Source organism: Cricetulus griseus, chromosome 3 (assembly GCF_003668045.3).
Source record: "Cricetulus griseus strain 17A/GY chromosome 3, alternate assembly CriGri-PICRH-1.0, whole genome shotgun sequence".
Taxonomy (NCBI): domain Eukaryota; kingdom Metazoa; phylum Chordata; class Mammalia; order Rodentia; family Cricetidae; genus Cricetulus; species Cricetulus griseus.
In genome coordinates, this window is record NC_048596.1 from 52251552 (window position 1) to 52273020 (window position 21469).

The window sequence follows — 21469 nt, forward strand, 5'->3', positions numbered from 1 at the left end:
AGTTACAGTACTGCTGGCCAATGACTAGGATTTCTCATTTGCTAGCTCAGTCTTAATTATCAAACATAACTACTAATCTATATATTTTATAAAGACTTATCGTCCTATCTTCCTGGGATCACATGTCGACTCTGTCCCTTTCCTACGTTTCCCAGAATCCTCCTCCTCTGCTAGTCCTGCCTAGCTTGCTTCTCTATTGGCCAACCGTGCTTTATTTAGACAAACATATACACAGAAGGACTTCCCCCATCAGACGACCAAAGTTTTATTTCCAGAGCCCATATAAAGATGGAAAGAGAATGGGTTTCCTAAAGTTGTACTCTGACTTTCACACAAGCCTCTTGGTACATACAGCCTCCCATACAGTAAGACAATAAAATTAACAAAAGACACGATTTCTATTTGGCTTTTCTTTTTACGTTTGTTTTGTGAGTCTCATTGTGTAGACCTCAGTAAGCTAGAATTTCTGTAGACCAGGCTGGCTTCTGTCTTGTAGAGGAAGAGATCCACCTGCCTCTGCCTCCTGCGTGCTGGAATTAATGGTGTGCACCATGCCCCCTAGCCTGTAGTTTTTTCTTAATCTTGAAGAGAACTACAAAACAACTCTACCATGGTCTCTGTTACCTGGACTAGGGAGTTCATACAGGAGCTGGAGTTGGGACTGCTCAGGACAGAGAACTGCTACACTGGAGAATAAAAAGGAGTCCCTTTGTGGCTCAGTGCTGGCTATAGCCAGGCTTGTAAGCATTGCAGCTAGGGATATAGCCCATTTACCCTTCAAGGCTACCAACCAAATAAATGAACACCTTCCTCCTGCAAATTCAGTTTGGTGTTTGCATTTCAGGGTGCCTTGGGCCTGCAAATGAGAGTGTTCTTTTTTCTACTGGTCTGCCCCCATTTAACAGTTTAGAGATACAACCCAAGGAATAGGGGAAGCTTTGGTAAAAATTAGCAAGGATGGTCACTTTTGGGCCCAGTTTTGAGACAGGGTCTCATGAAGCCAAGCTTGTCCTGAAACTGGAGGATTACCTTGAACTCTCTGATCCTTGTCTCCACCTTCCACGTGTTCGGATTATGGATTTAAGTCCATGCTTTTAAATGGACCTGCTTCCTCAACCAGGTCGAGGCTTTTGGTTCGACATCAAGGGAAAGATGTCCTCTTATTAGAAACAGGTCTTCAAAGCTTGCAGAGAACAGGCTCAGTGGCGAGGGGCGAGAGGTCTCGATTTAAGGGCTCTGAAGGGCATCAGGATGTTGGCACCACTTCCTGTCTCGTGGTGGCTCCGCGCTCCGCACTGCAGCTTTGGTGGCTCGTGTACCTCGAGTGCACGCGCAGAAGGGATGTTGCCTTCCGTGACTTTAATTCCATCTTGCTCCTTATCTCAATTACACAACCTGCGTTTTAAAGCTAAAGTCCAGTAGACCGAAAACAGAAGCAACTCCAGGGGGCCCTTAGCACCTCATGACCTTCAGGAGGGTGGGGATGTGGAAGCGCGCGCCCGCGCCCCCCGCGTCTCCTGGGGTCACGGGCCCCCGGGCTCTCCAGGGCCCGCAGGAGCTGCCCAGCCCCTGACAACCGCCAAGGGGAGCCTGTTGCTAGGGGCGTTGCGAAGGAGGGGCCACGAGGAGGGGCTCCCTTCCGGGAGGAGGGCGATTAATAACCCGGAAGCGGTCGGCAGTGCGGCGCTGTTTAAAGATGGCGGCGGAGGAACCTCAGCAGCAGAAGCAGGAGCCGCTGGGCAGCGACTCCGAAGGTACGGACCAAGGGAACGATGTCCTGCCGGGGCTGGCGGGGGCGAGGTTCGGTCGGCCGCTCCCGAGGAGCTCCGGGAGGCAGGGCCGCCGGGGCCCGGGCGCAGCGTGCCGCGGAGCCCTCCGCCTCCTCCTCCTCTCCCCTCCCCCTCACAATGGAAGCAGGCCCGCAGCGACCCCCGGCCGGGCGGGGCGGTGAGGACCGCCGCTCGGCCTCTGGTGCACGCCTGGGGCGGGGCCTGGGCCGCCCCGCCTCCACCCGTCCCGCGGCCTCGGCCGGCTCGCCAAGTCAGCCTGCCCGAGTCCTCGCAGTCAAGCCGAGGCCTAGGCCTGGGCCGAGCCGCCCGCCCTTACCCGAACAGCCGAACGGCGTTGAGTGACGCCGAGCTGCCAAGCATGAAGTCCCCTGTGGGGCGTTCGGGATGCTGCCTGCAGCCCTCTTCGTTAGAGCTCGTCTGGCCTCCCCTAGCAGATGCAGGCATTGTTTTCCTAGTTCTCTGGTCCTTAAAACAAAAAAACCGGTCACGCCCTCTCCATGTCTACCATGCATGAACTTGGGGTCTGGGGATTAAGTTTCTCTAGTGGGAGGGACCGCCCTGTTGTGGGACATAGGCTCAGCTGAGAACCTGGACATGCACACCCTGCTCTAACTCTACACTCTAGACTAGCAAACCCAGGTACGAAGAAAGAAATTGTTCTCGATCATATATCTAAGAAGGATTCCGGACTAGAATTAGTGTCTCCTGACCCCTATCCAATAGTTGCTTGGAGTAGGGTCCACAGGATGAACCTCCCAAATCCATGGATGCCTCTAGAGAGTGCTTAAGTATTACTTGGTGCTTTCAGGATCCCAGTGTATTTTGATGATGGGAGCAAGGTGTTGGCATTAATCCATTCTTCAGGTAAGGGTAGAGGGCTTCGCAGTGCAGTGCAAGTGACATTGCCAAGAGCTCAGACTGGAATTGTACAGATGTGGACATGCCCACAGCTCTTCACTGGTTTTGACCTTGGGCAAGATGGAGTCGCTTCTTTGCATTTGTTATTTGCAAAATGAGCACCATTAGCAATAGGACCACAGAAGGATAAAGGGTGTGTCCCAGCAAAGTGCTTGTTGGAGAGATGCTCTCATTCCACCTAGGGCTCCACCCACCTCATCTTGCTTTCCCCCAGAGACTCCCTTCCCCAGCCAGGATGCTACAGATAATGTTAGAAATCAGGGAAAAAGGAATAGCAAGGCTGGAAGAGTGTCTTGATAGTGATCTTTATTTTGTCACTTTTTTGTTTGTTTTGTTTTTTGTTTTTCGAGACAGGGTTTCTCTCTGTAGCTTTGGAGCCTGTCCTGGCACTTGCTCTGTAGAACAGGCTGGGCACGAACTCACAGAGATCCGCCTGCCTCTGCCTCCTGAGTGCTGGGATTAAAGGTGTGCGCCACCACTGCCTGGCTTGTCATTTTTTATTTACTGCTTTTTCGGGTTGCTAGAAATAGAAGCCAGGGCTTACACCTGCAGGACAAATATATTTTCTACCACTGAGCCTCAACCCCAGACCTGTTTTCTTCCAAGATAAGGCCTTGTGTATTTCCAGGGTTGATCTTGAACTCCTAGGCTTCTTTATCTTCCTGGTCTGGTCTGTAAGTGCTGGGACTTAGAGCTGTGCACTGTGCTGCTCACACTACACCCCCCCCCTTTTATTTTATTTTTGGAGACTAGGCTTTGTGTAGCTCCAGTAGCCTTGAACTTGTGGTCTTCTTGATTTACCCTTGCAAATAACACCATACCGGAACAGCTACCTTCTCCAAAAGACAGGAAGTGAAAACCTAAAGAGGAAGGACTTTGCCAAGATTACACAGTGGAATATAAGACACGGGGCTCCATATTCCAAACCTGTTCTGCCAAAGCTGCCTGCCATAGAGATAGCCAGGTCCCCACAGTAACCCTTGCTTGGCACTTCTTCTTTTTTTTTTTTTTTTTTTTTTTTTTTTTTTTTTTTTTTTTTTTTTTTTTTTTTTTTTTTAGGTGTTAACTGTCTGGCCTATGATGAAGCCATTATGGCTCAGCAGGACCGAATTCAACAAGAGGTGAGAGGTTGGAGAAGGCTGGGGAGGCAGAATCTGAGGATTTTATGGTTGGGTGTATAGTCAGGGCCTGAGGCCTAGTGTCTGTTTTGAAGCCCTCCCCTCCCCTCCAGTCTATGCTAGGCACTCCATGCATTTATGGGGGTTGCTGTGCCACTGAATGACCAGCCCAGAACCCCTTTTGTAGATGTTAGGTGTGGGTTACTCAACTTCCGTGCCAGAGCATGATGGATCCCTGCCTCCTGCAGATTGCTGTGCAGAATCCTCTGGTGTCGGAGCGGCTGGAACTCTCAGTCCTGTACAAGGAGTATGCTGAGGATGACAACATCTATCAACAGAAGATCAAGGTGGGATCCTGGCCAGAGGGGCAGGAGGAAGCCTGTTTCAGCCCTGCTTTTTGCCAGGCCTAATCTTTGAGAGGGTAGGGTGTTGGGGGGCTTGGGACACACCTCTCATTGCTAGTTCTTGAAGTGTGCAGCCTCTGGACTGAGACCTCCATTCACATCAGATTGCCACTCAGCAGCTGTCTTCTTGGCAGGTCCTTCAGTGTCTCTGAGCCCTGAATGTCCTCATCTGTAAAATAGGGACAGTGAAAGCATCTGCCTGTAGGGTGGCTGTAAGGTTGAGGTAGGTGATGCTCAGGTGGGACCAGGTGCAGGCTGGGTGGGCACTGACAATTCAGTACCCAGCCAGGGGACAAACTTGCTGGTGTTGGGATGGGTAGATGGGTTATATAGAGACCTGTCCTACAGTCTGTCTGTCTGTTGGATCTTTGTGGAGGACAGGCTCCCTATGTGTGTCCCTGTTGCATCCCTCAAGCTGAGGCATTTCTTTGCCAGCCACCCCAAAGACTGGGAGCAATGGAGGTTGAATTGTGACCCTGGTATGAAAATAATATTTAATAGACAGCCTGAGGATTGAAGGAGTTTATATCCTCTACTTGGAGCTGGAGCCTTTAGATGGCCAAGCTGGTAGCCCAATGAGTGAAACTGTCTAAGTAGTAGATGGGAGGGCAGCATAGCACAAAAACAGGCATGGTAAGGAGCATCCTCTGTTGTCAGAGAAGCCAGAATTCATGAGCTTTCCTGACTGAACATTTGGTACTTAATGAGAATTTAGAATGTTGTGTAGGGCTGGGCTACAGCTAGCTCAGTATAGCATGAGCCCAGTGTTTGCAAGGACCTAAGGTCTGTCCTTAGCACCTGGGTGGAAATGTATGTGCTAAATCACCCCTCTTCAGCCTGGGTCAGTTATACCTAGTTTGTGACCTGCTCTTACCCACTGCTCAGGGGTTTAGGATTTTTCCAAAATACATGTGAGTACATAACAGCCCAGACTTTTTTTTTTTTTTTTTTTTCCGAGACAGGGTTTCTCTGTGTAGCTTTGGAGCCTATCTTGGCACTCGCTCTGGAGACCAGGCTGGCCTCAAACTCACAGAGATCTGCCTGCCTCTGCCTCCTGAGTGCTGGGATTAAAGTATGCACCACCAACGCCTAGCTAGGCCCAGACTTTTAGGTCTGTGCTCTCTAGTTGTGTGGCTTCAGGCTAGAGTTACTTTCATCCTGTGGGGCAAGTTCAGGGAAGGTGTTGGACTTGGGGCTGCTGCTGCTTAGCAAGGGTTTCAAAGCAGTGACTTTCCCCCTCCCTTGTGGCCAGTTAGTAGAGTGGGGCCCTGTAAAACCAACAGGATGATCCTCAGGTTCTTCCATCATTGAGTCATTTAGCAATATGTTTTCATTTTGAAGAGAGCTGTTGGCAGCAGTGTGCCTTCGCACCCTAACGTCCATTCTGTGTACTCTGCCCAAGCCCTCCTGTTCTTCCTGGGTGGTAATGGCAGAGCCAGTCTGGGTGTGTACTTGGCTCCTGTGGCATAGACTCTGAGGATGGAAGGAAGTGGGCATGAGCATTCCACAGGGTACCTGACTATATGTGGGCAGGGAACTTATAGCAGTAGAGTGGCTGGGCTCAGCAGTCTTAGTGCAGTGTCATGTTACATTCACCAGGCATGTGCTCTGCCCCAGGCACTGGAGATACTGCAGATACTGGGGACTGAAACACAGTTTTGCTTCTGTGATGCTTATAGGGGACAGGACAAGACAGATACCAACCTAAAGGTGTGTGTGGTGGAGAGTAAAGGTCTTTACTCTCGGGAGAGAATGAAGCAGGAGGGTCAAGGCCAGCCTGGGCTACGTATCGAAAACTGCTGTCTCAACACTGTAAACTTGTCCGTGTCTCCCCCCCCCCCACACACACACAGTTTGGTTGCTGGAGTTGGTTAGTACTGTGGAGAGAAATAAAGGAATGCAAAGAGTTTGTGGTTTAAATAAGGGTATTGGTTAAGAACCTCCCTGAAAAAGTGCGTTTGATGAACAGACAAGAAGCAAGATGACAAGTGACAGGGCATCCAAGAGTAGTGCCGGCTGAGGTGGTTTAAGAGGCCTGGGAGTGTGTGGGTGCTTGCAAGGATGCAGGAAGGAAAAGTACCTGTCTAAGGTTACTGGTGTTTCAGGACTGAGAATAGGCCTTAGGGGATTAGGTGGAGTCAGAGGGAATGGTGAGGTGCTTTGGCAATAGAACAGGAAGCAGGTATGATGGACCAGTAGTGGGCTGTGTAATATGACATTTGGGTACTAGGTGTGTTGAGGGGAAGAGCCTGAGGGATGTGCATACTGTTTGGTGGGTGGTTGGGGAGAGAAGTGAGCCATCTGAGGTTGTGGTTCAGAGCTGGGTGTAGAGCAGGCTGGTGCAACCCAGCTGTGGGAATGAAGAGGTATAGGGGAGACAGAGCATCAAAGGTGGAACTTTGGGGGGTGGTGCTGAGACAGGGTTTCTCTGTAGCTCTGGCTGTCCTGGATCTTGCTCTGTAGACCAGGCTGGCCTTGGAACTCACAGATCTGCCTGCCTCTGCTTCCCAAGCACTGATATTAAAAACGTTCACCACCACTGCCCGACTTCAAAGGTAGAACTTGATTTAGGTTTGTTGGCCTGGAATTTTAGTACTCAGAAGATTCCTGCAGCTGGGTGTTGGTGGCGCACATCTTTAGTCCCAGCACTCAGGAGACAGAGGCAGGTGGATCTCTGAGTTCGAGGCCAGCCTGGTCTACAGAGCAAGTTCCAGGACAGCCTCCAAAACTATACAGAGAAACCCTGTCTCAAAAAACCAAAAAAAAAAAAAGAAAAAAAGAAAAGAAAAAGAAAAAAAAAAAGATTCCTGCAAGTTCAAGGCTAGCCTGGGCTGCAAAATGTGACCCTGTCTCAAAACCAAAATGAAAGGAAAAAACTGTTATTCGGATTAAGGTGAAGATACTGTCAGGCCTGTGGTGTTCACAGAGCAGGCAGGAAGCCCTATATTTGGATGTGTTGTAACTGGCAAGTGTCTTGAGGAAGGATACTGTGTGGTTTGGTGGGAGCCCTGTCTTTTAGATGGAGATAGATGCCGGCAGGTAGCCTGGGAGAGAGCTGGTAAAGGAAAAGATGGGATGTTGTGTTGTCACTCTCCAGAGGCTGGGCCAGGGAGGGCTGAATTGACTCTGCTATAGTAGCTCTAGGTTGTTTTTGACCTTGGTCGGACAAAAGCCTTCCATAGGAGTTTCTGTTTTTATTGGAAGACCCACCTGGATCTTACATACCTGTGGGGTCTGTAAAGTATAATCTATAAACTAGATTCATGTCCTTGAATCTGAAGGAAGACATGAGCTAGTGGTGAGTATTGGGGTAGCTAAGTAGCAGATGTCAGGGCCAAGTTCTGAGTGTGAAGGGACTCTCATTACTGAGGGTTGCCTGAGGGTTGTCATCTGGCAGGTGTCTTGAGGAAGGATACAGTGTGATTTGGTGGGAGCCTCGCCTTTTAGAATGGAGAAAGATGAGGGGTAGCCTGAGAGAGATAAGTAAAGGAGGAAGGATCAGGCTGAAGAGAGCAGGGGTAGGGGTGTCCAGGTGAGTGAGACCTGTTTACCAAGCTTCACTAGGGGTTGCTTTCATGGGGATGGGCTTCGTTTGGAGAAAGTGGAAACAGCTGAAGGAGATGGTCCCTGTCCTTGACTAATGCAGCGTGGTTGGGAGGTAAAAGTGGATGGGGGAGCTGGTTTAGCCTCAGATTATAGAGAGAGCTGCTCTCTGTGGCTGGAGCCATGCTAGGCTAAGGAACCTCAGGCATCCAGGCAGCTGGTAGTATGGCCTGTTCTTTTCCCCTGCTTTGCCTTGCTTGTATTGAAAGACCTGGAAAGTTGAGTTAGTCAAGGACAGATTTGGTCATCTGTTTTTATAAGCAAATGGCTCTGTGGCCAGTAGCACCCACATGGCAAGCAGCTGGTGACCACACAACCTGTTGACACATAAGTGCACAGCTTCTGGGAACCTCCAGGGGAGGGCTCTGTTCCAGTGGGTGACTTGGTGCCCTCATTCAGCAGCCTGGAGGTGGGAACCTGGAGTTGAGTTGCCGCCTGCTGCTATGGCCATTTCTTGGGCTGGCCCTGGCCTGGCTGGATGTTAAACTGGGCTGCTCTTCTACAGGACCTTCACAAAAAGTACTCATACATCCGCAAGACCAGGCCTGATGGCAACTGCTTCTATCGAGCATTCGGCTTCTCCCACTTGGAGGCGCTGCTGGATGACAGCAAGGAGCTGCAGCGGTGAGGAGAGCACTGGGGGCTCCAGGCCCCTCCTGATGGATAGGAGATCTGGGCCTTAGGCCAGCCATCATTTGGGTTGGTTGTTTGGGACTTCTTTTTGAACTTGGTGGTGGGTGGTCTTGTCTAGGCAGGCCTGGGCTGGCTAAGCCCTTGCTCTGCTGGCTGAGAAGCCCATGCTGGCCCTCCCATCCCTTCCCACCCACAGGTTCAAGGCTGTGTCTGCCAAGAGTAAAGAGGACCTGGTGTCCCAGGGCTTCACTGAGTTCACAATCGAGGACTTCCACAACACGGTGAGCCTAGCTATTTCAGGCTCACCCCAACAGTGGGGTGGCTCTGTAGGCTGTGGTAGGGTGGCCTCTCCTTACTCATTTTCCTCCTCTTATCTCTGGTCCCCGGGTGGGGCAGTTCATGGACCTTATCGAGCAGGTGGAGAAGCAGACCTCCGTAGCTGAGCTGCTGGCCTCCTTCAATGACCAGAGCACCTCAGACTACCTTGTGGTCTACCTGCGGCTGCTCACCTCAGGCTACCTGCAGCGAGAGAGCAAGTTCTTCGAGCACTTCATAGAGGGTGGCCGGACTGTTAAGGAGTTCTGCCAGCAGGTGCCACCTCCTCTTCAACTCTGCCCTGGGACCCTCTTTTTCTCTTTTGTTTAAGGGTGGGACATGCTGGGTGAGGTTGGGACCTGGGGAGGGGGAGGGTTTTGGGACAGGCCTGACCTGCCCCTGTACCACAGGAGGTGGAACCCATGTGCAAGGAGAGCGACCATATCCACATCATCGCCCTGGCGCAAGCCCTCAGCGTGTCCATCCAAGTAGAGTACATGGACCGTGGTGAGGGCGGCACCACCAACCCACATGTCTTCCCTGAGGGCTCCGAGCCCAAGGTCTACCTTCTCTACCGGCCTGGACACTACGATATCCTCTACAAATAGGGCCGGCTGGCCTGCTGCGTCCTGCCTCCCTCCCCCTGCCAGGCACTAGACATGTACAGAGGGTTTTTTGTTTTGTTTTGGTTTTTTTTTTGTTTGTTTTTTTGTTTTGTTTTGTTTTTTGTGGTTGTAAATGGTCATATTTCACTCCTCCCTTTTCCCTGTCACACAACCTTCCATGTTTTATTAAAGGGGATGCTGGTGGTGAGCCTGAGTGTGCGTTTCCCTGCTCTGCTGCTCTTCCCTACATGTCTACTGGCTGCTGTATGTCTGGCTGTCCCTTCCCCCAGGGTGGGTCCCTCAGCTTTCTTCCTATCCACCCCAAGTGTCTCTGCCAAGAGAAATTTGAGGGGGCTAGGCCTCCATGCTCCTTAGAGTTCTGCTTTCTATCTACCCATAAGGCCTGCCCCCTTTCCTCCTTGACTTTCCAGGGGTTTCCATGGGAACTTTTGAAGTTCCTTGGGCACTTGGCTGGAGGTCTCAGGTCACCCACACTCAAAGCTGCTCCTTAGAGTAACAGATTTGCTATTCTGGCCAGAGCTTCCAGATCACAGCTTTCTGCCCACCTCCAGGGGTCTGCATGATTGAGGAGTCCTGAGACGAGAAGGTTATGGGAGGAGGCTGGCCCAGGTAGATGGGGGAGCTGCTCATCCTCTGGGCCCCAGGAAGAACTGACTTGGTGTGGGAGGAGCAGAAGGCCTCATTCCTATCTAGGCAGGGCTTGCCTGTTACTGGTTCCCCAGAGCTCCCTGCCTGTGCTTGCTCTGCACCCCTTTGCTTGGGCCATATCTGCATTACCTGCCTCTTTGCCTTCTCCTCCCCACCCCCAGCACATGTGGGATCTCAGCCCAGGCTGTGAGCTCCTTGGGGGCAGGCCCTCAATAAATGTGAAGTGCTGCAGCCGCCACCGCCTCTGCTCTCTGGCCAATGGCTCACTCACCCGCCTGGCTCACCCAGGGCTCTTGGAGCCACTTGAAGCAAAAACAGCCCCAAGACACCTTACCCCTGGGCCCCAGCCAGACCCAGACCCCAGCACTCAGACAAGTGAGGCTGAATCAGACATCTTTATTAAGAGGCTTCTGAAAGGCAGGGCAGGACATACTGAGGGACAGGACAGAACTCGGGGTGGCCAGGCTGGAACAAGCTGTTCGGCTTCTCTCAGAGTTGGGAGCGAGGTCCCACAGGCCCAGGTGGGTCTGATGGTAGAGCAGATAGATCAAAGGAGTTTAGGACTTCTGAAGGCCCCTGGGCCCCTCCCCAGCTTCACCACCCCACTGCATGGAGGTGGGCAACAGCAGATTGAGCAGGTGTTAGAGGGCCAGGTTAGTGTAGGGTGGCCACACCACACTGGGCCAGGCCCTGCTTACCAGTCCCATTCAGGGTGGGCTTCAGGAGCCTCAGGCTGGAAGGCAGAGGACAGTGAGAGCCGCCCAGGGCCATGGGGGAGGGGTAGGCTAGCCTGGGGGGCCCCGGAGGAAAAGGAGGGCACATACCTACTGGGAAGTAATGGGGCAGGCGCTCTCGGTAAATGTCCTCGTCCTTCTCCAGGAACACACAGATGATAAGCCGATCCACCTGCGCCAGGGATTGCTGAGCCCGGGTGGGGCCTCCACCGGGCCATCAGTCCCAGTACTTCGTGCTCCCCAAACCCACCCACAGTGGCAGGGTCTCAACTGCCTACTATGGGTGTACTGTCCGTGGAGATTTGAGAATCAACAGTACCCATCATAGAAGGGGTTCAGGCTGCACGCTCAGCCCCTTCCCATCGGCTGTCCCACAACAAATAAGCCCACGGGGGGGGAGTGGGCCTGGGGAGGGCAGGTACCGACTGGCCGCACCTACCCAGAACTAGGTGCCCCTGCTCCCGCCTCGCTGCCAACCATTCTCTCCAGTCTCACCTTGTCCTTGTGCTGCTCCAGCCACCCCCGCAGCGCCGCCAGCACTACCTCAGCTGCCTCCTCATTAGGGTATCCTGAGGGCATGGTCTGTTGAGTTCAAATCTGGCCCCGCCCCGCCCACCTTGACAAATGGGGCCCTCACTGCCCACCCTGGCCTTGCTTTTCCAGACTCACCAAACACGCCTGTAGAAATGCATGGGAAAGCCTGGGGAAGGGAGTGCCAGATGACATAAGGACTTGGTCACTAGGTGCCTCCCTGGATATCCCTCCCCCCCCCCCCACGCGCCTGGCGACTCTTACCACTGAGCGCAACCGGTGCTCCAGAAGCAGGTCCAGGCTGCTCAAATAGCAGCTGCGGAGCTCAGCTGCCTGGCTGGCACTGGGCTGGCCTACAGCGATAGGCCCCACTGTGTGGATGACGTCTAAGGTAGGGTGAGCTTAAGTCAGAGGCCAAAGTTTCCCCGAACATCTTGCCAGAAAGACCCCACCCTTGCGCCCGCCCACCCACATGCCACCTTGCTAAGTGGTGGAAGACAGTAACTCCATCCTCTTGTCCTGCCCGCTGGGGCTCTGCAGCTCCAGCCCCTTTCCATCTGCTCTCTGGGGTATCAGAGAGGCCAGGTCCTTAAAGTTAAGATGCCCCCTTGCAGTTACGGGCAGTTCCCCTAGTGCACTCACACTTGGCCGGCAGCCGATAGCCGCAGGTGATCTTAGCTTTGCCAGTCTCACAGTTGTGCAGGGTGCGACACTCGTCGGTGAGCAGGGGTCCCGCGGCCCTGTGGATGCAGCCGTCCACTGCGGGAGGACCAGTTGAAATGAGCGGCAGGGTTCCCCTCATCCCTGAAGTATCAGACATGACACCCCAACCCCGAGAAACTCCACCTGCATCACAAGGCCGAGGCCTCTGGCGGCTCTTGTTTCACATCCAGGCAAACTGAAGCTCTAAGCGGCAACTGGCCCCCGAGCGAAGAGGCACGGGGCGACCGGCAGGGGGCGCGCCTGACCCACCCTCTTGGTTCTCGGTCCGGGACGCGCCCTCCTGAGGTCACTTGCCATCTCTACAGGGATCTAAGAACGGATGGGATCCTAAATCCCACTTTTTGACAAGGCCGTGCCAAACTCTAGGCTTCTTTTACTCCCATTTGAGGAACGGAGGACACCTAGTTCAAACGGCAGATCCAACCCGGGGCCTGAGCCTGACTTTTCCAGATCCTTCCCATTGGACCAGGCCTCGCAGGTGTCTCTAGACTCTTAAGCCCTGGTGAGGCAAGCCCTGCTTAACTGAGGCCAGGCTTGGGCTTGTTTATCCAAGGGAAGCTCTTGGGGCTCTCTGTGACCCTGGGGACCCAGGCCCAGATAAACAACTCTCAATGCTTTGATATCCTAGAGTCAGCAGAGCCCAAAGGCAAGTCTGGTACTGATTTACCATATAGCTTTGCCCAAGCAGGCTGGGGCAAGTACTGGTTTGCCCTTGCTTGCTATAGGTTTTCTCCTGCTTTACCACCATCTCAACCGCAAATGGGGACAGTGGCCCCTGAAATGGCAGGGCTGGTGAAACCCAGGTCTACCCCGAGAAGCTTCCCAGCCTGGCACCTGGCTGCACTGGCATCATGCAAAAAAAAAAAAAAAAAAAAAAAAAAAAAAAAAAAAAAAAAGCCATCTGGCTCCATTTTTACAGATTCCTAATGTGAGGCCCTTTGTCCTTCTTGTGTCCCTCCAACTTCAAATGTATACAACCCTCTTTCTTCTGCTGTTTTCTATCGGGCCCTAAGGGTCCTAATTAAATCTAATTTTCAGCTTTCCTCAGAGGGGGCACTGGGTGGTTTTCCCAGAGTTAGGGGACTCTGGGAGTGGCTAGGGCAGGGTCTTTCAGCCCCCTCCTTGCCCTTTCTGTAGGGGGCTGCAGAGCCTGAGCTGAAAGTCTGTGCCCCAGTGAGCCTGTGTGCAGCCTGGAGTTCATAGGCATTACAATAAGTGTTTCTGTTCTGGGTGGCATCCACAGAGGACCCAGCACAGAACAGAACAACACCGACAGGTGGGCTGAGCAGCCTGAGTGATCCCGGGCACATCACTCTATTTCCTCGGGTCTAATAGTAGTGCCTGCCTCATAGGATGCTGGAAAAATGAATTTTTGGGGGTAGTGCTGGAGATGGACCACAGGGCACACAACACAGTTCATTACTGAGCTACACCTCAGTACTAAGTTGACCTTGTTTTTCTCATTTATTTATTTACTTATTTATTTGGTTTTTCAGAGACAGGGTTTTTCTGTGTAGCCTGGGCCATTTTGGAACTCTGTAGACCAGGCTGAGCTTGAACTCAGAAATCCTGCTTCCTTTGCCTCTCAGTTCTGGGATTAAAGACATGAGCCACCCACTGCCTGGTTCTTTTTCCTCTTTTTTATTTGTTGTGTTTTGTTTTTTATTTGCACTATGTTACCTCATGTTGCCCAGACTAGCCTCAATTTTGCTGGTGCTGATGACCTTAAACTCCTAAGCTTCCTGCCTCTGCCTCTACTCTGAGTGCTGGAATTAGAGAGAGGAGTACACCACTATGCTGGGCTCTTTTAACTACTATTTTTTTAAAAGATTTTATTTATTTATTATGTATACATCATTCTGCTTCCATGTATATCTGCACACCAGAAGAGGGCACCAGATCTCATAACGGATGGTTGTGAGCCACCATGTGGTTGCTGGGAATTGAACTCAGGACCTTTGGAAGAGCAGCCAGAGCTCTTAACCTCTGAGCCATCTCTTCAGCCCCTTAACTACTATTTTTTAATTTGATTTATTTTTCTTTATGTGTATGAATGTTTTTCCTACATGCATGTGCGTTCACTGTGTTTGTTGAGTCCCCCTGGAACCAGGATTACAGATAGTTATGAGCTATCTGGGAATTGAACCTGGGTCCTCTGTAGGAGCAGCAAGTATTTTGTTTTGTTTTATTTTGTTCCAGACAGGGTTTCTCTGTGTAGCAATTCTGATTGTCCTGGAACTCACTCTGTAGACCAGGCTGGCCTCGAACTCATAGAGATCCGCCTGCCTCTGCCTCCTGAGTGCTGGGATCAAAGGTGTGCACCACCACTGCCCAGCAGCAACAATTGTTCTTGACTTCTTGACTCCTGAAGAAAGACAGAAAGTCTCTCTCTCTCTCTCTCTCTCTCTCTCTCTCTCTCTCTCTCTCTCTGTGTGTGTGTGTGTGTGTGTGTGTGTGTTTGTATGTGTGTGTGTTTGTGTGTTTGTGTGTGTATTTCCCAGACAGGGTTTTTTTGTGTAATCTTGGCTGTCCTGGAACTGGCTCTGTAGACCAGGCTAGCCTCGAACTCACAGAGATCCACCTGCTTCTGCCTCCTGAGCACTGGGATTAAAGGAGTGTGTTCTCCATCTCCCCTAATTATAAAAAAAAAAAAAAAAAAGGTGTGCACCACCACACCAATAATTCTTGTTACTTAGTTAAGCCGTGTTGGGAATCAGATACAAAGTGATTTAACCCTTATTATCACATGACAACATCAGGCTCCAGGGAGTCCATGGAGTCTGAGGTATGCACAGAGATCTGTATTCCTGGAGCCTACAGGTCCTGCCCGGCAGTCTCACCCTCCTGGCACTCCACTCTCTGCTAGTCCAGTGTGAAGCATCCTGCAGGTGACCTTGGCTGGCTGCAGGTCACATGGAATTGCAGCTTGGAAGATCTGTGTTTTAGAGACATAACCGTTACTGCTAAAGTGTGCAGGCCTGCAGTCTGGCTGACTTGGAGTGTGAGGACAGAGAGGACTGGCACAGGAGCTGCCCGCCAGCTTTTGGAGTGGGGCTTGGACCACATGACTATGACGCTCTGTGAGTGATCAGCATAGAGGTTCCCCAAAAGCAAAGATGAGGGACAGGCCCTGGTTACCACATCTGTATTACCTTCTTCCAACTTACTAGACTTAGACTAGTCCTGGAATCTAAGTCTCAGCTGCCTGGTCCCTACTACTCCAGTCCTCCTACCATACATCAATGCCTTCCTGATGGCCCACAACAGTTTGGTTTTCACCTGTGTAAAGTGTGGTGACTCCTGCCTTTAATGCCAACAACTGGGAGGCAAAGGCCAGTTAGACTAAATGATAAAATCCTGTCTCAACAGACAAACAATAATAATAACAACAAACACCCAGGCCTGTAGCTCAGTCCCCAGGTCAGCAGACAGCCTGGGTCTTCCCTGGACATCCTCCCGTGTCCACTTCCTGTCTCCGAGGTCTGGGATGACATTTCTCCATCGAAGTAGAGCCCGTCTGTCTCCCTTCCTCCCACTGGGCCTCCTTGCTGCAACCACCTTGGGGTGCTGAGCCAGTCCCATCATTTTTTTTTTTTTTCTCGAGACAGGGTTTCTCTGTAGCTTTGGAGGCTGCCCGGGAACTAGCTCTTGTAGACCAGGCTGGTCTCAAACTCACAGAGATCCGCCTGCCTCTGCCTCCCGAGCGCTGGGATTAAAGGCGTGCGCCACCAACGCCCGGCTCCATCAATTGTCTTGTTGGAGCCTCACACTCCCACCCAGGAGGAGCTGCCAGCCCCTTTTATATAGAAGAAATTGAGGCACAGATAGCAAAACTTGACTCAAGTCAGGCACTGGGCACTGAAGATTCAGGGCCTCTACTGGACCACAATGTAGCTGCCTTTACCACCTCTCCACCTCCCTGCCCTTAGTGGGCCAGGGTTTGTCTGCTTCTCCCAAACCCTTTATACCATCTTTTGTCTCCCTGCCCCTCTTCACCCCTGCAGTCTGTCACCTGTCCTCTCCCTGAAGATGAGGCCCTGGGGACCTTCATCTTTCTGAACATTCAGCTGGCCCAGAGGCTGTCTGCTCCTGCCACCCACCCAGACTTTTCAGAGACACTAGCTGTTTCCTTCCTGTCCACTCTGAGCTCTCCTGTTCCAGGCCTCTCCTCTGCTGCTGCCCTCCCTAATCCGTCCTACATCTCACTGAACCCCACCCAGTCCCTGCCCCTTCTGTCTAGTCAGTCCCTCAAAGCCCAGGAGATGCTGAGTGACGTTCTTGTTCTCCTGAAACAATGTGAACAGACACCCGACCCTAACATTCAGCTTGGGACCTTTAGAAGACACCTCTCTCCCTGTCCCAGCCCAATCCTCTCCAGCAAAGAGGGGGAGCCGAATAGAGCTGGTGAGAGCTATCCCATGCCAGGGGAAAGGCTGGAGAAGGAAGGGCAGGGCAGGGGCTAGAGCCTGATCCTCTGCAGACCAGCCAAGGCAGGCTCTAGTGGGACCACTACAGCAAGGCACTGAGGACTGCTGGCTGCTATTTAGGGTGCTGTAATATTCATGAAGGGAAGATTAGATATTTAAATTTATTCAGCAATAAATGTGTCTCAGTGGGGGAGCATTCCTCATGCTAAACAAACAAGCAAGCAGGGGCTAATTAATTATTTACAGGAACAAGAGGAGCCAGTGGCCTAGGGGACACAGAGGGCAGCTATGCCCCTGCCAAAGGGTCAGATGTTCCCATTCCCTTCTGCCACTCTGCGGAGCTGGCCCTTTTACATTCTCTTCTGGGATTTCTCTTTCCGGAAATTCAAACCAAAGATTGCTGTTAGCTTTGGGCTAGTTATTCAACCTCTCTGAATCTCAGAGTCTAGGTGTCTAAAGATTTGTAGAAAAATTGACTTAGGCTGGGGGGGTAGCCAGCAGGAGGGCAACCAAAAGCCAGAGGAGTCAACAACTTTCCAAGGTATCATGGCTGCAAGCAGAGCAAAAACCAAGATCCCTATGGCTAGCTAGGCCCTGCATTACAAGAAGTGAGGTAAAGGTTCAAAGAGCCATACCCACTTTCTCAGAGTCTCACAGCAAGAGAGAATTCTAGGTGGCTTTCCCCTCTGCCCTGCCCATCCTGGGCTCCTGTGGATTCCCCAACAGAAGGAGGGCTAGGGAGAGCCTGAAATGGGGGCCCAATTTGTAGTGAAGGCCAACCCAGCCTGCAAGATACAGGCAAGGAGCTTTCCAAAGCCAAGTCCCTCTTCCCTGGCTTTTCCACGGTGTTTCTAGGATACAGTCTCTTCTCTGTGGCTCGGTTTCCTCAGATGTCAGCATAGCTGTCCTTGCTTGGTGTGGGAGGAGCTGCACCTTTGTTTATCAGTCAGTATTCTCAGGTGGGTGGCTGAGGTTCAGCTGTAGACCTCAAGGGCAGAGGCCGTCTTCTCCACACAATACCTTCTGCCTAGATCAGGGCTTTGGGGCAGCAGCTCTAGGATAGGCAGGGGCTATGGAGGGGTCCAAGCCCTGTCCAAGAAGGCACAGGGGACCTCTCCTCATCTGAACATCCAGTCCTGTTTGGGCTGTGGCCTGGGGACAGCTCACAGCCGCCACACCTTGGTGCAGCATCCTGCCAGCCAGGCTCTGTGTGCTGATGATCCTTTTCTGCTTCCTTCTCAGAAGGAAGCCTGGCTGAGCAGATGGAGAGCGGAGTAGGTAAGGAGTCCTAGCTAAGGCAGACTCCTGAGCTGCTGACCTTTGAACTCCTACCCACCAAGAGGGAGGGCTATGATCTCCTGCCGGGGCCTTGAGCCCTTCCCACCTGGCTTGCCCCACACTTTCTCCTTCCTTCTGGATAGACCTTGGGGACTGAGACCCTGATGTCTCCCAGTCAGAACCCATGGTGCCTCTGCTTGTCCTCTCTGGTCCTTCATTCAGCAGACAGCCCCATGCCAGTCTCCACTCCAGAAGAGGCTTGTTCTGGGCCCAGGGAAGGACACAGAGCCCACCCTCCTGAGATTGCACCCTGGAGGTAACCAGGCGGGTGGGCGCCCCAGGGAGAAGACAGATGAACGACATCACTGCGATGTGATCTGAAATTCATTACGGGGTGAGATCAGCTCCTTAAACGGGGATTTGAAAACATTAGGGCTTCATTATGTACACAACCACGGTGCCTCATTCATCATGCAAAATCACTCGAGTTATTAAAGATCCGTGGCAGCCATGTGCAGGGCCTGGTGGCATCTTGCCTGTTGGGGGCAGGGCACAAGTGCAGTGGCCATGTGGCAGGGGCCAGAGTTGCCGAAGGAGGACTGATTCCCATACTTCCTCTTACTCAGGGAAGGCCAGCTGCCAGATGGGGAAGGGAGGCTCAGTTTTCCCATCTGTAAAATGACCTTGCTGCAGACAGTGTCCTGCAGTACTCAGGAGGAGACGCTTCCAGATAACCTATGAACACCTATAATGTTTGGCCTCCTAGGGCACTGTCTTCCCAATGATGATCAGGAAGGGGCAGCTGGTGACCCTGGGCCTCTGCTTGGTTAAGGAAGGACCTGCCACACTCTGTTCATGAAACCTATTGTGGCTTCTGCCAGTCCACAATATGACAACTTCAACTCCATCAGACCAAGTCAGTACTCTCTGGGCCCTGGAAAACGATAGACTGTGCCCCATAACAATCATGCAATAGGGCTACCGTGGACCAGTCCTGTGTGTTAAAGCGGTGCTAGGGAAGAAAAAGCGGTGCTGACATGAGAAGATGGAACAGGACAGGAAGTGAGGAGGGGTGGGGACGTGACCATTCATCTATCCAAAATGTCTCTCTAGCATGGGACGCTGCAGTTGAGCCTGGGCAATAGAATCTACTGGAAGGGACAAAGGGGGAGAGCCACAGCGCATAAATCCAGGGCAGGAGGCAGGAGTGCAGGACTGTAGCCCTGGGGTGGGGGTGGGGGCAGAAACTGTGGCTAAGGCATCTAGGGATCACCCTAACACAAGCAAGCAGAAAACTCTAGGTTGCACCTAGCCACTTTCGCTGTTCCCTCGTGTGACTCCCACGTCTCAGTGCTGAAGCTGCAGCCCTGCTCCTGCAGACAGCCCCAGGCCCAGCCAGGTGTGTCCACCACAATTCCTGGCTCTTGGAAGCCCTCAGACTGGTTGCTGCTTCTGAGTCACACAGGTGGCCAAAGAGGGAAAGGACCTTGCACACCTTGGCTGCTGGAGCACCCAAGGCAGCCCAAAGGCTATGAAGGTCACATTATCCACTGAGTCAGGTCACCATTCATTGGGGCAGCAGTGCCAGCTTTCCCAGAGGCCATGGAAGCAATCACAGATTAGCAGCAGCGATGGCAGCTAGCAGCTCGGAAAGAATCTAGGGGAAGGCCACTCTGGGGTCCAATGATCAGAGGCCTTGCTAATCTTTGCCGGGACAAAGGAGAGTGAGGGTGTAGGTGAGATGAAGAGAGGGCAGAGGAAAGAGCCATAGAAAGGGTGGTGAGCAAGAGAGGCTAGAAAGGACAGAGATCCAGTGTGTGGGAGAGGATCCATTGAGAGGGTGCCCTTGGCGGCACCTTATGTGAGGGGACCGAAGACCCGGCGACACTCACAAGTACCAGGCTGTGGCTAAGCACGGCGGGCCACTGACAAGTCTGCACCCAGCATGTGCTGCTCACCTTGTTCCTGTCCCTTAGGTGGTCGGATGGTGTACATGGGGACAAATAGATCTTGAATAGTCATCGAGGGCAACAGAATACCAAGCGTGGTTGGAAACTGCTGAAACAAGGCTGGGCACTCTAATCCTGGGTTTGGGGTATGGGCAGCAGGAGAGGCCATGCTCAGGCAGGAAGTCAGAGCAGGAGGGCAGAACAGCAGCAGGTGCAAAGGCCCCGTGCCAGGAGATGGCTGTGAGGGATGGTCCACCGTCCTGGCTTCTCCCAGCGTGTGGGGCTGGGATCTGTATGGCTTTATATCCATGCACCTATATGGATGGGGCGGCTGTGGGGTGGCTCCTGAGCTCAGGTGGGGATAGATGGGTACAAGAAGTCCTTGGCTCCTGCAGCTTTACATGGGGCTGACAACTTGGAAGGCCCAGACAGCGGGTGGAGGGTGACAGGCAAGGGCTTTCTCATTCCCTCCCACCCTCCTGCCAGGGACCTGCCTGACCCCAACCATTGGTTCCTAGAGCTGGCCCTTTGGGGCGCTGGCTGGCTGGGGGCAGAGATGGCGGCCATGCCGGCAGAGGAGGCGGCCCTGAATTAATCTGTCACTAAGACTTGGCCATGGCAGGCACAGTCATGATTTAGATGAATAATTGAAACGCTCTGATACATTTATTATCCCTTTAGTGCAAAAGTGGCAGAGAAAGACGAGGGGTAATTGAAAAAGAACGCACAAATCTCCCCGAGAAAGCCGGCTCCTCATCGCCAAGTAAACATCTCAGAGCTAATAAACAGTTGAGGCGCTCAGGCCTTGTTGATCTCCATCCTGATTTAGGACACACCTCCCTCCTTACCACACTATAGGAGAGTGTTTGATACGCTTTTTATTGAGCCAATAACTGGCTTTCCAGGGAGGTAAGGCAGAGGCACGGGAGAAGAGTGGGCCTGATGGTCACCAGCTTCTCCAGGAGACTAGGACTGCCCTAGGTCATCAGGCCATCTTCCCTGCAGTCCCCCCACCTCGCGAGCCTGCTAAACTCCTTTGCAACCTTCAAGGCCCAAGTCCAGCGTCCCTTGCTTAAGAAGCCTACTTCTAAATTGAGTTACTGTCTGCCCTCAGGCCTGGGACAGGCGTACACTCACACACACACACACACACACACACACACAGAGAGAGAGAGAGAGAGAGAGAGAGAGAGAGAGAGAGAGAGAGAGAGAGCAGAGTGTCTGTTCCACCTGTGCTGACTGAGCAGAGTCCACAATGAGGGATCCCCAGAGCTCAGTGTTCTGGGCCCTGACCCTCACAGGTGGCAGAGTGAGTAGAACACAGTAAGGTACAAGTATGTTCCAAGGGCCCAGCTCTAGGGACAAAGTGAAGCAGCTGGATGCTTGGCAGGGTGTCTGCTGGCCTGTGGCTGAAGGGATGAGGCTTATCTAGGGCCATCATGAGCAAAGGACAGATGGGGGCAGGTAGAGCCCTGAGCCCTTGCAAGAGGAACTTCAGGCCCCCATGGGAGGTTCTAGTGTCTTCCTGGGGTCAGGGTTAGTGATGGGGTAACAGATATGTCATATTTGAAGCAGGGGGGATATGTCTGGGTATCTGGCTTGCTGCATTTCAACTTCAGATGCCAGGCCCCACCAGTCCCCGCTTCATCCCTCCACAGCCCCTGCCCTACACCTCCACCTGGCCCAATCTTATTAGCAGAGTGACAGCCCCAGCTGCAGAGGCTCCATAAATCTCAGTTGCATTTCGATGAAAGGCTGTACTCCAGACCTGT

The 21469-nt window shown here is 52.5% G+C and overlaps 2 protein-coding genes across 4 annotated transcripts in view; one reads left to right on the forward strand and one right to left on the reverse strand.

Annotated features, from left to right (window-relative positions):
• The first annotated feature begins 1604 nt into the window (after positions 1–1604).
• Positions 1605–10289, forward strand: Otub1 (OTU deubiquitinase, ubiquitin aldehyde binding 1). The gene is made up of 7 exons (XM_027408420.2): positions 1605–1754; positions 3768–3829; positions 4075–4173; positions 8339–8457; positions 8663–8747; positions 8863–9057; positions 9192–10289. The coding sequence occupies exons 1-7, from the start codon at positions 1697–1699 to the stop codon at positions 9387–9389; spliced, it is 816 nt and encodes a 271-aa protein (XP_027264221.1). The 5' UTR covers positions 1605–1696; the 3' UTR covers positions 9390–10289.
• Positions 10290–10431: 142 nt separating this feature from the next.
• Macrod1 (mono-ADP ribosylhydrolase 1) overlaps positions 10432–21469 on the reverse strand; it is a 144949-nt gene continuing 133911 nt past the window's right edge. For 2 of the 3 annotated variants that reach the window (XM_027408418.2, XM_027408417.2), the window contains 6 exons: positions 11963–12079; positions 11585–11706; positions 11459–11489; positions 11285–11358; positions 10880–10961; positions 10432–10582 (listed from right to left, as the gene is read on the reverse strand). In XM_027408418.2, coding sequence (XP_027264219.1) covers positions 10545–10582; positions 10880–10961; positions 11285–11358; positions 11459–11489; positions 11585–11706; positions 11963–12079 — 464 coding nt within the window. In that variant the 3' untranslated portion in view covers positions 10432–10544. Of the gene's footprint in view, positions 10583–10753; positions 10789–10879; positions 10962–11284; positions 11359–11458; positions 11490–11584; positions 11707–11962; positions 12080–21469 lie in introns of all 3 variants that reach the window. The other variant, XM_027408419.2, reaches the window with a different exon arrangement.